The 16,685-nt window shown below is 33.8% G+C and overlaps 2 protein-coding genes across 2 annotated transcripts; one reads left to right on the top strand and one right to left on the bottom strand.

Annotated features, from left to right (window-relative positions):
• Positions 1-5,774: 5,774 nt before the first annotated feature.
• On the bottom strand, positions 5,775-6,446 carry LOC116130747. The gene has a single exon (XM_031416455.1). The coding sequence runs from the start codon at positions 6,444-6,446 to the stop codon at positions 5,775-5,777; it is 672 nt and encodes a 223-aa protein (XP_031272315.1).
• A 7,071-nt stretch (positions 6,447-13,517) lies between these two features.
• Positions 13,518-14,483, top strand: LOC116130885 (uncharacterized protein At5g23160). The gene is made up of 2 exons (XM_031416583.1): positions 13,518-13,914; positions 14,005-14,483. The coding sequence occupies exons 1-2, from the start codon at positions 13,537-13,539 to the stop codon at positions 14,473-14,475; spliced, it is 849 nt and encodes a 282-aa protein (XP_031272443.1). The 5' UTR covers positions 13,518-13,536; the 3' UTR covers positions 14,476-14,483.
• Positions 14,484-16,685: the final 2,202 nt, after the last annotated feature.

The following is a 16,685-nucleotide window of genomic DNA, read 5'->3' as shown; positions in this document are numbered from 1 at the left end:
GTTTTGCATTGCTTGTCATGTGATACCCATATCAAAAGATCACATCTATTAATTACAGTATCTATTTAATTTAATTGATTTAGTGTAAAATGTATTAATCAATTAACGAAAATCCAAACAAAATAGTGACAAAAAGGGTTATATTATAATTTCAAATACCTAAGGGGGAAAAGTCTATTTGAGGGGTAAATGTGATGAAGAATTGAAACAGAAATACAGCTCATGATATTCTAGAATCATCCTTATTGTGCTGAGATATTTTAGCCGAGCTGGAGCATTTGTCTGAGGTGGCTTGCTGTGATAAATCTAACACCCCACCACAAGATGGAGAGTGTATGTCAATAACTCCCATCTTGCGCAATAAGGAATAGAACATTGGAGAGGAGAGGGCTTTTGTAAGGATATCGACTAATTGACAAGAAGAAGGTGTGTCTGCAGTTGAGATAACACCATCTTGAACTTTATCCCGAATTAGATGACAATCTAATTTGATATGCTTGGTCCTTTCATGGAAGACTGGGTTGAAGGCAATGTGTAGAGCAGACTTGCTGTCACAGTGAAGGGTGGCAGGCTGAGGGTGAGAAGCCATGAGATCAACAAGTAAATACTTTAACCAGACAAGCTCACAAGAAGCAGCAGCCATAGACCAGTACTCTGCCTCAGCTGAATTGCGAGAGATGGTGGTTTGCTTCTTGCATTTCCACGAAATGAGTGATTGCCCGAGAAATACACAGTAGCCAGTTGTAGATCTTCTTGTATCCGGGCATGATGCCCAATCGGAATCACAATAAGATGTTAATTGACAAGCAGATGAGGCAAGAAATATTAATCCTTGACCAGGTGATTTCTTTACATAATGCAACACCTTGTAAGTTGCTTGAAGATGTGGAACCCGAGAGGCACTCATGTATTGACTCAGCAGGTTGACAGAGAATGAAAGGTCAGGTCGGGTGATTGTTAAGTAGAGGAGTCTTCCAACGAGCCTTTTGAATTCTGATGGATCATGTAGCAATTTTCCTTCATCCTTGTTAAGTTTTAGACTCGGGTCCATGGGAATTGAACTAGGCTTGCAGCCAGTTAAACCAGCATCGTCAAGAATGTCCAAACAATATTTCCTTAGGCATAATTGAATGCCATTTGAGTTTCGGGCTACCTCCAAACCAAGAAAATACTTGAGTGTGCCAAGATCTTTGATCTTAAATTTGGATGCTAGAAAAGCTTTGAGAGTTGAAATGTCATGGTGATCATTGGAAGCTACAATGATATCGTCAACATATACAAGTAGTGCTAAAAAAGATGAACCACTTCCTTTAGTAAAGAGATTGTAATCAGCTTTTGATTGAGTAAATCCAAATTGTAACAAGGAGGATGAGAATTTGGCATACCATTGACGTGATGCCTGTTTGAGACCATACAAGCTTTTGTTTAATTTGCAAACCTTGTTCTGTCCTTGAACTGAATTACCAGGAGGGATTTTCATATACACTTCTTTGTCCAAATTGCCATGTGAAAATGCATTATGAACATCGAATTGATGGAGTTTCCACCCTTTGATGGTAGCCACGGCAAGCAAGGTTTTTACCGTTACAAGTTTGGCTACGGGTGAGAATGTCTCATGGTAATCAAGGCCTTCTTCTTGGGTATATCCCTTAGCAACTAAACGTGCCTTGTGCTGCTTAATGGTTCCATCTGAATTGTATTTAATTTTGTAAACCCATTTTAAACCAATGGTCTTTTTCCCAATAGGCAGATCAGTAACATCCCAAGTCTTGTTTCTAGAGCAGTAATCTCATTATCCATTGCATTACGTCAGTCTAAGCTTTTTACAGCTTGTGCATAAGTTGAGGGTTCAGTGTGATGAAGAATTGAAATGGCAAATACAGCATGGTTAGGAGACAAATTAACATGAGACAAGACAGAACGTAAAGGATAAAAAGGATTAGCAAGTGAATTACCTTTGATCTTGGAGCTTGAAAAGGAAGTAGTGGGTGCAATAACTTGTTGACATAAGTAGTCCTGGAGATAAGCAGGGGATTTTTTTGGTCTGTTTGATCTGCGGGGAAGAGGTTGTGTTTGAAAATGAATATCAGGTAGAGTAGGGGAAATGGGAGGATCTGTGGTAATATTCGAAGGGATGGGAGAAGTGGATTGTGTTGCTGTGTGTTCTGTGATAATATCTTGTTGTGATGGTGAATGTGGTATGAGAATATCAGATTGTAATTCGGAGGGCTAAGTGATGATGTTGGTACCTAGGGATGGAAATTGAGGTGTGGGAGAGGATTGGACAATTTTAAAGGGAAATATGTGTTTATAGAAAGTGACATCTCTAGAGTAAAAAATGGATTGGCTGTTTAGATCAAATAATTTGTGGCCTTTGATTCCGAATGGATATCCAAGCATAATGCATTTCCTTGCTCTAGAGTCAAACTTGTGTCTGTTTTGTTTTAAGGTAGATGCATAGCAAAGACACCCAAAGGTTCTCAAGTTGTGATAAGTTGGTTTGGTTTGAGAAAGAAGTTAGGTATGGGCTAGGATTTTGTAAATTTGGGGATGGTGTTCTGTTAATAAGATAGGTAACTGTTAAAATGCAATCATTCCAAAAAGATTAGGGAACACCGGATTGAAATTTTAAAGCACGAGCAACATTTAAAATATGTTGGTGCTTGCATTCCACAACCCCATTTTGTTGGGGGGTTTCCACACAAGTTTTTTTATGGATAATTCCTTTTTGCATGAAGAAATCAGTCATGGAAAATTCATTTCCATTATCAGATCGAAGAGCTTTAAGTTTTGTTTGGAATTGTGTTTCAATTAGTGAGCAAAAAGATTGCAGTAAGGGTTGGGTTTGGGATTTATTTTTCATTAAATAGACCCAAGTGGATCTGGTGAAGTCATCAACGATTGTTAAGAAATATTTTAATCCATCATATGCCATTTGGGAACATGGTCCCCAAATGTCACAATGGATGAGTTCAAAAGGTTTAGAGACGCGGTTGTCACTGATAGGAAAAGGTAACCTGTGATGTTTTGAAAAATGACATGTAGAGCATGAAACAACAGAATCCAGAGAAGTTAAGTGAGGTAAATCCTTTTGTAACAAAGATAAGCGTGAGTCAGACAAGTGACCCATTCTACAATGCCATAAACTATGGAAAATTTGCTGAGAAGTAACAGAGGCAAAAATAGATAATTTATTGGAGGGTAAAGCGGATAAAAAAGAAGATAGGGTTGTGGGAGACACTCCTGTCAGTTGAAGATGGTAAAGACCATTGAGAGCCTCACCCTTCCCAATCGTGCTCTAAGAGAAAAGGTCTTGCATATTGTTAGTGTATGCCCTAGGAACCAATCGTGTCGTCGGTTCCAAGGCATTATGTTTTGTATATATATGTGAATGTATATAGTTTGTATATACATTTTATCTTATCAATAGAAGAAAGTGTTCTTATTTCACATGTGGTTTATTGCTTCATTTATATATATGTATTACATGTGAAATATCCGGATGATACAAATCTTTAGAAGATCAAAATCATCAAAGTATTCCCTACATAGGTAATATTAATTGGGCAATAATATTACATAGTAGGCATGCTGAATGCCTCCGTAGAATATCATGTGATGGTATTGGTGTGGGTGATTATAAAAGTTATATCACTAGGGCATTAGCATGGATACGCGGTTAGTGAACTGTTTATTGAATATGGCCATTTATGATGAATCACATGGACATTTAAAATGTAGTCAATGATTTATCATAAGATCATACTAGGGTATTTTTAATCCTTAGACCTGAGATATCACGGTTGGATTCTGCATAAACGCATATGGTTCATATGGTGTATAAACATGAGGCTAATCATGCCATGTGTTAATAAGCCGATTTGGCCATGTGTTGTTTATGTGTGAGGACAAGTGATAGTCAAGATGGGATCCGTTGACTTGGTATAGATTGATATCAAGTTCCTAGACAAATGTCAAGATACATTGGAAAAGGGAAATCTCCGGCCGGGGTATATAAAATGTTACATGAAAGGTTGTTTCATGGTGACACGTTCCATATGTATTGAATTAAAATTAAGATAAGGATTTTGACATACCATGAATCCATTCTTAATTGGGATTAGACAACGGAAGGATTTGATTATACAACATGTATGATTGTAAAAGGTTCGTTGGAGTATATCTTCATTGTGACTTAGGGGTTATGGAACATTGCTAGATGCCTACCATAATCAGTGGGAGTTTTGTTCATAAAGAGTTATGACAAAACATATCGAAATAGTCTGTGATATTGGGCCCACGGCTAGGCCACAGTGAACCTAAGAGGTCACACATAAAAACTAAGGAGAATGAAGAAATAGCCAAAGAGAGTTGATTATCCAAGGTTGGCTAGCACCTACCAAAGGTAATAAAGTTATTTATATTAATCATTTTCTTTATATTAAATTGGATTTTACAAGGGGTTGTAATTGTAAACAATTTAAGGGTTAAATTGTTATGTAAACAATTTAAGAGTTAAATTGTTAATTGTGATTAAATGTTAATCCAATGTTATAATTTAAAGAAGTTTAACAACTTCATAACAATTATGGAATTGTTTAAGGAAGTCCAAAACAATTATTGAATTGTTTACAAGGATTCCTATATAAAGAAAATGATATATGAATTTTTGTGTAGAGAAAAATCTCTAAGAACCCTAAATCTCCCTCTTGGTCAAATCTCTTCTTCCCTTGGTGTGGATACTCTTTTGCTTAATTTCTCTTGAAATTAAGAGTCTCCAAGGTTGCTAAGGACTTAAGGTAACATGTTCTACCTTACTTATTTCAATTTGACTGAATTTTTTTTTTAAACTATGACTATACTTGTTATAGCATGATATGCTTGATTCTCCATGCATCCATCTTTCACATATAGCATTCATTAGCAAAGAAAACAAATCAACAATTTTTGTCCTGGATTAATTTTTTGGCTGAGAGGAGATTGAAATTAAAAGATGGGATGCATAAAACATCTTTGAGAGTAATGACAGAATTGATTTTAACAATACCCTTATGGGTAACATTGGCATGATTACCATTTGGAAATCTGACTTTAAAATCAACTATGGATGGTGAGGAAGTATAAATGGAGGTGCAACAGATCATGTGATCTGTTGCACCTGTGTCTATTATCCAAGGAATATGATGTGAAGATGTTGTATTAGAGACTAGAAAGCAGGAAGCTATACCAGAGAAGGTGGAAGGTGAAGGGCAAACGGAGGATGGATCAACGGACTGTTGCGTAGCTTGAGACTGGAGTAAAGCAATGATATGTTGATATTGCTCTTGAGTTAGAGTTACTTGAGATTTCTCACTGATCTGTTCTTGGTGGGAGAGACTAATTTGGTTAACATATGGGTTAACTCCTTTGGATCGATTGGCAAGCTTATAGCCAGGGGGATAGCCATGTAATTTGTAACATCTCTCTGCAGTGTGTCCAATGAGATGGCAGTGTGTACATGTGGGTTTCTCAAGATTTGGATTTGGATTAGCCTTAAAACATTTTTCTAGAGAATGGCCTGAGACTTTGCAGAAAGTGCAAAAAAATCTGTCTCGTCATTGGGAACTAAAAGATTTGGAGTTGACCAGGTTGACTGGGGTGGGTGGATGAGTTCTGGTAGCTAAGGCCAATGTGTCATGAAGATTGGGAAGGTTGGAGATATGCTTATGCTTCTCTTCTTGTTGAACAAGAGCATAAACTTTACTCAAAGATGGAATGGGTTTGAGGAGGATAATCTAAGCTTTGATGTTGCTGAAGGAATTATTGAGCCCCATGAGGAATTTCATCATCCAGTCACATTGTTGGTTCTCAAGCATAGGTTTCATGGCACCACATGTACATGATGGAATAAATTCAAAATTGAGAAGTTCATCAAATAAACTTTTTAACTTAGAGAAGCAAAGGCTGACGGAATCATCACCTTGGTTAATATTGTGAATGGATTGCTTTAATTCAAAGATTCTTGGCCCATTGTTTTGGGCAAAATGTTGTTCGAGTTCAAGCCATAGTTCATTGGCAGTCTCAACATAAACAACGCTGTTTTTTATCTCAAGAGACAGTGCATTTTGAAGCCAGGTTACAACCATGTCATTGCATTCAAGCCATGGTTCTAACGAGGCATCAGTGGAGGAGGGTTCAAGAAGAGTACCATCAATGAAACCCAGTTTCTTTTTTATTCGGAGTGAACGGCGCACGGTACGTGCCCAAGAGTTGTAGTTTTCAGGGGTGAGAGGATGGTTGGTGAGTAGTGTTCCTGGACCATCATTCGGGTTGAGAAAAAAAGGACTAGCAGGGTCTTTTGGGTTGCGATTGATAGGGGGTTTTTGATCTTTGGAAGCCTTTGGTACTAGCTCAATCAAAGGTGGGATGAGGTTTTCTCGGGTGGGTGTTTTATCTTCGGAAGCCATTGTTATGGCATTGATACCATAACGAAAATGGTATTTGCAGAGAGATAAACGAAAATGCAGGGAAGCAGAGAGTTGTTGAAAAATGTGTTTTCACTATTTTTGAATACCTTTACAACATGTTGAGCAATCAATTTATAGCAATAATAAAGAATCAAATAAAGCAATTCTAACTAATTTGTATAGACTGTATGAAACAGAAAACATGGCTCATGGTGAAACAAAATACATCTCATGATATTCTAGAATCATCCTTATTGTGCTGAGATATTTTAGCCGAGCTGGATCATTTGTCTAAGGTGTAGCATTTGTCTAAGGTGGCTTGCTGTGATAAATCTAACATGTATTGAAATCTAAATAATTTATTGAAAGTTGAGTGTTACTTTATTTACAAATTTCCAATATTTTAAAAAGACTAATTTTTGTGCTGATTAATTGAAGTTTGGAGCGTTAAGTTATGTGGCTGCTGAACTGAAGACACATCCTATCGGTACTTGTTGATTTCTACTATTTTTAGGATTTCATGTTTTCTAGGAGTCTAAATCGATGCGTTCCTATTTCATTTTCTTCTTTAAATAGATATGTTTTATATGAATAAATTTTAATTGTTAGATAATGAAACTATAACATGTCATTAGATCCTCCAAAGTTTAGGTAAAATTAGATGAATATTAAAACAATATATAATATTTCAAATTCAAATACCACTAAATTGTTAATGTAGTTGAAGAATCAAGAATGGAGGAAGCAAAAATGTGTAGATGCAAAAAATCTACCGTCATGAAAATAGAGTCTGATCCTGTGAGATTGAGGCCACTAACAATCCACTAGACTTGCACACATGAAAGGACAAACATGAAGCTTACAGAAAACACCAGGGTGGTGTTTGCTATAGGAATACCGACGCTTAAGTTAGCAAAGCTGAAAGAGATTATTTGATGAGAATTAAGAAGAAAAGGATTACCAAGAGTCTTGTCAGAGGCTAAGACTACGACGAAGGCGTCGAGTTCTTGGAAGCAAGAACTTCAGGAGCAAATAAATGGTTTTGAGTAGTTGAGATTGATTATTGGATATTGCTTATTTTTTCCTCCCTTATGAGAGGGCAAACCTTTGTTTATATAGTGAACCCAAGGGGTTGGAATCTTAGTAATACACCGAGTCCTACTTTAGGAGATAATCACTATCAGGAAAGATATAAGATTTCTTGTCTTTATCAGAATAAGTTTACTAGTTTGAGTAAGATTCAAAATCTCAGCAAAAGAGGAAATGGAATATGATTCTGATTTCCTATTTATGGACTGTTATAGTCTAATGGGTTGGAACCCAGTTCAAGTTAACTTGTAGGATAGCCCAACTCATAAAGTTGGCAGTTCACAAGGTGACTTTAAGCATAGGCCCAACTGGAATTGGGTTGAGGCCTTGGGCCGTGACATGTTTATTTCGTTATTGGGTCTCGTCAGGCCCAAGACGATTTTTGGCCCTAACAGTTAGCCCTTTACTCTCTAAGTTAAAGAGTATTTAGCTTAGAGAGTATATTTAATCGAATGAGTGCAGACTGAGCGGATTAGTGATAGCAACTTGTTAGGTCGGATAGATCGTTATATGAAATATGAAAGTTCACTCGACTAACTTGAGTTGGGGGAAGTTTGCTTAACCAACCTAAGTTGGGAGATATATGGAGATTTTGGTCTTGTGTTCGAGTCAGCGTGATCGACTTTGTAATTGAAATTCAAGGCATTGGTCAAGTTGGCGTGACCAACTTTATAGTTGAAATTCAAGATGTTGATCGAGTCGGCGGGACCGACTTTGTAGTTGCAATTCAAGATGTTGATCGAGTCGGCGTGACCAACTTTGTAGTTGAAAGTTCAAGGGTAGTGTGCCCAAGTCGGCGTAACCGACTTTGCAGTTGAAAATATTTGAGGGCTATGTGGCCCAGTCGGCATGACCGACTTTGTAGTTAGAAACAATCGAGGGCTATGTGGCTCAGTCGGCGTGATTGACTTGTAATTGAAATTCAAGGAGCTAGGCCTTGTAGTCGAGTCGGTGTGATCAACTTGCAGTTGAAAATCAATGTATTAGGTCTTATGGTCGAGTCGATGTAAACCAATTGTAGTTAAAAAATTTGTAGATGTTAAAAGTGTTGAGACCTTATTAATCTGACTGACTGTCGATGTAATCCGGGCCTGGTGACTGAGTCGATGCCATGAAACTCACCGCAGAGTTGGATCCGCGTAAGCTGTGTTTAAGATTAAGCCTCGTTCCATGAAACTTGGCTTTGATACCATGTTAAACAATCCAAAGAAATAAGAAAAAAGAGGAGGCTAAGGTTTCATTGATACTGCACAATGCAATTGAATACAAAAGAATAATTTAACCTAAATACAAAGAGACTATATATAGGCTAAACAAAGGAAACTGAAAAGACAGGAAAATAATGAAAAGACTATTCTACCCTTAATAAACAATAAAACAAAATAACCCTATATTTCTTAACAGAAAGGAAGTCTAAAGTTATAAAATACATATAAATTATTAAAAATTAATTTTGTTTTTGTTTATGAAAACATGGGATACAAAAAAAAAAATATTTCTAAAAATGTCTTTGGTAGAAATGAGTTAAAATATTTTCGAAAACAATTTTAAGATACAATCTTAAAAAGAAGTGCAAAGTTGGAAAGCAATTTAATTCATTTTTATAGTTTTCTATAGTTTTTAATCTAAAAATAATTCTTTAAAATTATATCAAACATATTTTTAAATATTAAAAGTATTAAAAATACAACTCAAAATTTGAACCGTGTTACAATTTTAAAATTCTTTTCATATCACATATCGAACGAACCTTAAATTATCCTCTTCCATTTATAAACCTGATCTAAATTAGTTGAAGGACATAACTAATATCCTAATATATATAATAAAAAAATTAAAAGTTGTGAATTTAGAGCAAGGTTTTTTTTTTTTTTTTTTTTAATATATATATAATAAAATCTCGTGTGTTTGACCTTTTTGTCGTGAGCACCCGTTGGCTTTGGAAATGTGACCTAATCTCTAAGGCTTCGTTTGGTTGGATTTTGGGAATACTACTTTTAGTATTCCCAAAAAAGTTAAACAGTAAAATACCCAAAAACTCACAATATTATTTAACTTTATTCAACATTTTTTAAACCCCCTAAATTTGTTAATTCAATTAAATACCCCTAAATATTTTTAATGTTTTTGTTACGGCGACTCCGGCCACCCTCCGGCAGTGGTGGCCGACTGTCCGTATTTGAGGGTGAATTGGGGGTTTTTTTGTTAACTTTTAATGCTTTATTATAAGGGGTGTTTTGTAAAAAAACAAACATATGGGGTATTTTATTAATTTGTAAATCCTACATCGTAATACCCGCCCAATTCAACTTTTTTTTTAACTTTTTTCACAAAACTTTTCCCAAAAGCACAAAATTGTGAACCAAACGGAGCCTAAGTATTTGGCCTTTTTCATCATAACCACCCGTCTGTTTTGGAAATGTGACTTTAACCCCTATTTTTTACAAATTGTTAGATTATTTTGTTCAAGTTTGAAGGAAATGTCATTTTTTACTATTCAGCCAAATTCAATCAATCTAATCCAAAATTTGTAGACAATGTTGAGAGGTTAGTAACTTAATTAGTATGTCTTTTTTAGGTTAAATTTATGAAATGATTGATAAATTTGAAAGTTAAGTTGATAACATTCCCGAAACCAATAGGTGCTCAATACAAAAAATGTCAAACATATGAAAGTTAAGATCGTATTTCCCTAATCAGAGAGTGCTCACTACAAAAGGGTCAAACATACTAGGGTTTACCATTAGAAAAAAAAAAAAAACAAAAAAAATTTAAAAAACCCATACCTTTAAAAAAAAGGTGTAAGCAAAAGGCTGATCTAAAATTGAAAACGAATATACTGCATTTATATTCTAATCTTACAACCTTCTCTTATAACCTTAACGTGACATCAATTGACAATTTTAACTAAACATGAACGGTTGTTCCTTAGAGATAAACGATCGTTCCTTAGGGATGAACGACTGTTCATTAATAAGAAATGGTTGTTCAATTTGTAAGGAATGATTGTTCCTTTATAAACGATCGTTCATGTTTAGTCAAAGTCATTTAGTGCCTTGGATGTGGTTAAAGCTCATATGAAAGTTCCAAATTTAGCTGTCAGGTTGGAGTTATAAAAGAAGGTTATGGGCATACTATTACTCAATTGAGAAAAGGTGGTGTGTTGTTGTTTTAGTTAACCTTATAAGCGCATCGAAATATATATTTAGTTCCACATGAGCTCATATTTATTGGAATATACTTTTGATTTAAAAAATTAAAATTAATATCTGACGACTAATAATTAATGAAATCCAATAAGTAATGAAAGATTAAGGAAATTTAACTTACAATTTTATCATTACTAATTAATTCATACATTATTTAAAACGATAATTAAAAACTTAATCCTTTGTTTTGTATGAACATTAAAATTACGCCTAATTTATTTAATGGGCAATTATAATTTGAAAGCATTCTACGTATCCAATATTTTAATTAATACAATAACTCAAAGTTATTATGATAAACTTATACCATCGAAGCTTGACCATTTAAAGTTTAAACAATTCCGAGGATTGATAATTCATGATATCAAAGATGAAAATTCAATTAATAAACAAAGCAAGAAAATAACAAAAATTCAAGGAAGAATTTTAAATTAGATTTCAACAAATTTAATCTATTTTTTTTACTGTGTTTTGTTACCAAGTGTGATTTCAAATTAAAATATCATTTTCCGATAAATGTGTTGAACTTGATTTTATTTTTACCTTCTCAAAATATTATTTTTTAGATAAACATATCAAATATATTTCCATTTATAATTTGTTCAAAAAAACACAAAATGAATTCAAAAACTAACACACCCTTAATCACATTAGTACCACATCTGCATATTTGCATTACACTAATGTGATGCGTGAACTTCAAAGGATTGGTTTGACAGTTAAGGAGGTTTACTCCTTTCATTTAGTGTTAGGGTTCGAACTTTGAGACCACTTATTATATTGTGATTTATCTGAATTTTTTTGTGATTATAAGGTGTTCAATAAATCTAAAAAATTAATTGAAGTGCGTGTAAATTGACCTGAACATCTTAATTACTTAAAAGGAAAAAGAAAAAAAAGTGATACGTGACAACTTTAGGGGAAGTAATTTAAAAAGTAGTCCACAGTTTTAAGTTGATTAGTGAAACCCTCTCTTTTGATATATATAACGTGTGCTATCAAATACGCCAATAGTATATATATACATACATATATAGTTAATAAAATAATAAAGAAATTATTTTGATAAATGTATGGTTATTCTAGAATTCTGGTTATTCTAGAATTCCCTAGCAGAAATGCAATGGTAGCGAAGTAGATCAAGGTAACGTGATAAAAGTTTAAAATGTGAACAAAATATAACCGTCCGCAAGGATAATAACAAAGCCTTAAGTCATCTCTTCCAACCAAACGTTGATACTTATCGACAGATTTTCAACCAAACCAAATAAACAAATAAAATATGTTTATTATGTAAAAGCGTATTTTAGGTTGACATGCCAACCACGATTTTATTTCTATCCACAATATGCATGCCATTCTCACAATCAAATCTTTTCGATAGATTCGATATTCATTGTATATAATATTATTAAATTATTATATGCATGCTAGATTTTTCCCAAGTACCTTAGCACTCTCAGTTGCGGGGGAGAATAACAATTTCCGCCTCAATGTTTGAAAAAAGATTCTAGAAAATAACAAATATACCCTTTGTCAAGTTTTAACAGTTAAAAGGGTAAAGAATAATACTACACATATAATATTCTTATACAACATTTCTTATACAACATTATGTGACAAAAGATAATTAGATGAAAGTTTAATTTTAATTTAAAATCAGTCAATTATACTTTGTCACATAATGTTGTATGTGTAGTATTACTTAAGGGCAAAATAGTCAAATATGTCAATTATAAAATTAACAAAAACTATTGTTTTGAAATTACAACACACCCAAAATAAAAAAAAATAAAAAAAAAATTAAAACTACCACCATCACTATCTCTTCAAATTTCAATCTTAAAAGTTAAAATATCACCGCTTCTCTCCTAAGACTCTTGCATTAATTGGTAGAGTGGCAAGTTGTGGTGAGGTGAGGAAATTGGGAATATATATATATATATAATTTTTTTTTTTTTTTTGATGACTGTGGTGTTCAGACCAGTTTTTCGGGCACCTCAACTAATCTCCGATGTCCATTAAACATCCTACCAGCTTAATTTTCCAAGTAAGCACAAATGTGATAGGTGATCCTAAGGTGATTGAACTTAAGAGTCAACAAAGGGACAAACCTTCTTGACCATTGTTTGAGGTATTGTTGTAATTAACAAATTATTATAAAATAACTAAAACTATAGTTATCTTATTTTAAAATTGAAATAGAATAAATAATATTACAAAGGAGTATTATAAGACAAAGGACACTAAAGTATACTAACAATAAAGTTTTTAATAAAGATTAACTCACACCAATCTCACAAACTCTCTTCACAATCCCGATTGGCAACTAACAATTGGTCAGATGGCAAAATTATTAGAAAATAATTATAACTACGTCAGGCTTGTCAAAGAAAATTTGTGAAATTGAGTCTTAAATGTAGTATTGTCCTAAAGTTTAAATTATGTTTTCGTCGACAATTGTTTGGGTGTATTTGTTATTTTCAGAATCTTCTGAGTTTTAAAAAACCTTAAAAGAAGTAATTCTCCCTCAGTGGTAGTGTCATTAAGTTAACGGAAGTTTAAAACATGGAGACAACGAAAACGTGAAAGTCTTCGTCTTCTCTCCCAACCGAACATTCAATACTTATCAACTAATTAATTAATTAAAAAAAAATTGATCTTTATTATCGAATTTTTTATCATTTGGCTATTGACCTATTGTAATAGTATAGTGAGCCTAAAGTAGTAGCCAACCACTCCCTTTATTATTCCAAATCCTTCATGTCGCCTCCTCGTATTCTCTCTCTGCTATGGTTACTCCAATCCAACAGAAAGCTCAAAAAACCAAACCCAGATCAAACACTTGCTTTCTTCTTCATTGCTTCGGGGCGTCCAAGAAAGTAGCAGATTCCGAGAAAGTTGTCCAATCTGACAGTAATAATAGCAAGAAAGATATTGGTTTGTTTCGTCGTCGGTCAATCTTTTGCATGGAAATGCCTAATAACAAAACAGTTCCTATAGCTGAAGCTACAGATCATAATCAGCCTAATACCGACGTTCATACACCAAAATCCAAGAAGTCGAAATGGGTTCTTTGTAAGCTCTTGATCAAGAAACATCAGAATTCGATCGTCAACATCACGCCGTTTGAAGAAACTCCTGCAGTCCCGAAAGAAATAGTTGAAGTGGTATGTATTATTAATTTATTATCATTAATCAAATTCAAAACTTACAGATTTTAACCTCGAATTAACTTTTAAGTGTTTTTCGGTTTTCAGGTGAGGGCGGAGGAATTCCAACAAAATCGCACCATTACTGAGGATCAGAAATCATCTGAAGACAACTGTCAAAAGACAGTATCAAATCAGCGGAGAAGAGAGGAAAAAAGAACTGGGATGTCGAGTCAACCCGGTTCTCCTCGAGTTTCTTTGCTGCAGGCTCCGAACCCACCATCTAATTCTCGGATCAAACAGAAAAAGATTCATCAGAACAACAATGTGACAGTCAAAAAATCCGAACACTTGATGGGTATGTCAATTATTATAGTGATTCTGATAATAACTATAGTTTGGGGGCGCTTATGTGCGATTATGTGTACGTCTGCATGGTTCTTCTTCGTCGCTCGTTACAAAAGTGAAAGTAAAACTAGTAGTGATTCAGGTGATCTTGATTTGGATTCTGAAGAGTATAAGAAGAAAGTGGTTTTCGAGGGTTTTCTGGAAAGAGATCACAGGGCTATCCCAAACTGATGATCGTGTTCGCCATGGATTGATGCGCATGTTAACCGTGGCATATAGTTTTTGCTAAAATGAGCCATATAACATTTTGTGTAAATTAGTTATAGAATTAGGAGTTATATTTGCTCACTAACTTTCTCTCACAAATGCGACGTATCAACTTGTAATTGATTAACTCACATAAGTCTCGCATGCCCAATAATGAGTTCCGTTTAACCAAATCAATTGTCAGTTAGCACATGAGGTTAGTGAGAGATGTTTGTGAGATTAGTATTATTGTAAAATTATATAATACTCTTTCTTCTAAAAGTTTGTTTGGGTTTTCAACTTTTGACTTGATTCTCACGTGACATTGTAGAAAGGCACGTGCCAAAATTAATTTTAATATAATTCGTTTATATTATATTATTTATTATGTTATTTTGTAATTAAAGTGTTGTTATCGTATCAAAACTTATATGGTTTGTGGAATCTCCAATTTATAATAGATTTTGCATTAATGCCCCTCCTCAATTCACAACATTTGAAGTTGGGCTCATTACTTAAGTTGCTAAGAAAATTATATTAAATTTTAGTTTTTCACTTTAGTCATCTTATTTGTTGGATTTGACATTGTGGCACTCCTAAAACTATGAGTAATGTTATATTGTTATATATATAAACTAATTATACAAATTATTCCCTACAAATTGACGTAGCAACCCTACATGTTTGACAAACCATCTACTCTAATTTGTTTAAATCATATCTGATTTGAAATCATCCAATGATCACACTAAAACACTTCAACTTAAATCTAAAACCTGAAAACTTTTTCATAAACTCATAGCTTAATTACCTAAAATACCCTAATCATAATAAATTTAAATCATAACATATTTGAATATCATGTTGATTCGGACGTTTTGGTAGAACTTATCTTGTTCAAATATGTTTGAAACCATTGGTTTCGGACAAAACACTGCTAATACCCTTGACAATGATGACTTTTCACAAGAACAAATTGAATTTTTACTTTGCAATTGATTTTTTATGTAAATAAGTGGTTTTATTTAGTTGTTTGGGCTAAATTTTAACTAAGAATAATACTACACATACATAATTCCCATACAACATTTCTCATACAACATTATGTGGCAAGATGTGATTGGGTAAAAGTTTAATTTTAACTTTAAATTAGTCAATCATATCTTGCCACATAATGTTATATGGGAAATGTTGTATGAAAATGATGTATGTATGGTATTACTCTTTTAACTAAAGATGTTGTAAATCGAAGAATTTTGATGTTTTTGACAGAGCATCGGTTGTCTATTTACCGGAATCGATGGTATCAGACATTTTTGCAGTCCAAATAGTACAAATTACCATTTGTAAAAATTAACCCTTATAGGTAAGAAAAGTGTCTGATACGCCATGTTGAATGTTATCAAAAACTTTTCTTTGTCTTCAACCTTGGGCTACAAAAAGTGTCTGATACCTACTCATTGACAGTCCTAGATTTCATATAAAAAACATCAAAATCGTTCAGTTTTTAACATATCCATCTAGAAATTAACCCAAACAACTAACATTAACTACCTGTCAACATAAATATCTTTTAATTTAGTATGGATTATAATTATGGAGAATGAGTTAGATTGATTTTAAGGGTCGAAGAATAAGTTAGGGTTTAAGGTTTAAAAATAACCTAATATATCATGCTAACTTAATCAACATTTTCTAACATATAAAATTCTTAATTTATTCCTAAAAACTATGTAAGAATGAAACAAAAGCAAACACTCTTGGGTCTGTTTGTTTTAATAATTTTCCCTATCTTATTCATACTATTCCCAAAATACACGTTTGTTTCCCAATTCTGAAAATACTATTATATTTTATTCAACTATTTTTAAACCTCCTAAGTTTATTAATTTAACTAAATACCCCTCGAAAAAAAAGGTTTAGAAATTGATAAAAACACTCCCATCCATCCACATTTGCCATATTCCGGCCAGCACCGTCGGAAGGTGGCTGGAATCTAGTATAATGGCATACTACCAGCTAGATCTGGTCGGTAGTGTGTCGATATAGCATTTTTTGGCTAGATCCGCAGTGGATCTGGCCGGAAATGCCAGATCTTTGGTCGTAGCTAGTCGTCAACGACGGCCAAGATATGGTTATCGTTGACCATCAACGATGGCCACATCTTTGGGTGTCATTGACAACTAGATGCAGCT

The sequence above is a fragment of the Pistacia vera genome, unplaced genomic scaffold (assembly GCF_008641045.1).
Source record: "Pistacia vera cultivar Batoury unplaced genomic scaffold, PisVer_v2 Contig225, whole genome shotgun sequence".
Classification (NCBI taxonomy): domain Eukaryota; kingdom Viridiplantae; phylum Streptophyta; class Magnoliopsida; order Sapindales; family Anacardiaceae; genus Pistacia; species Pistacia vera.
The sequence above is the reverse complement of the archived record's forward strand: the minus strand, read 5'-3'. Positions and strand labels throughout refer to the sequence as shown.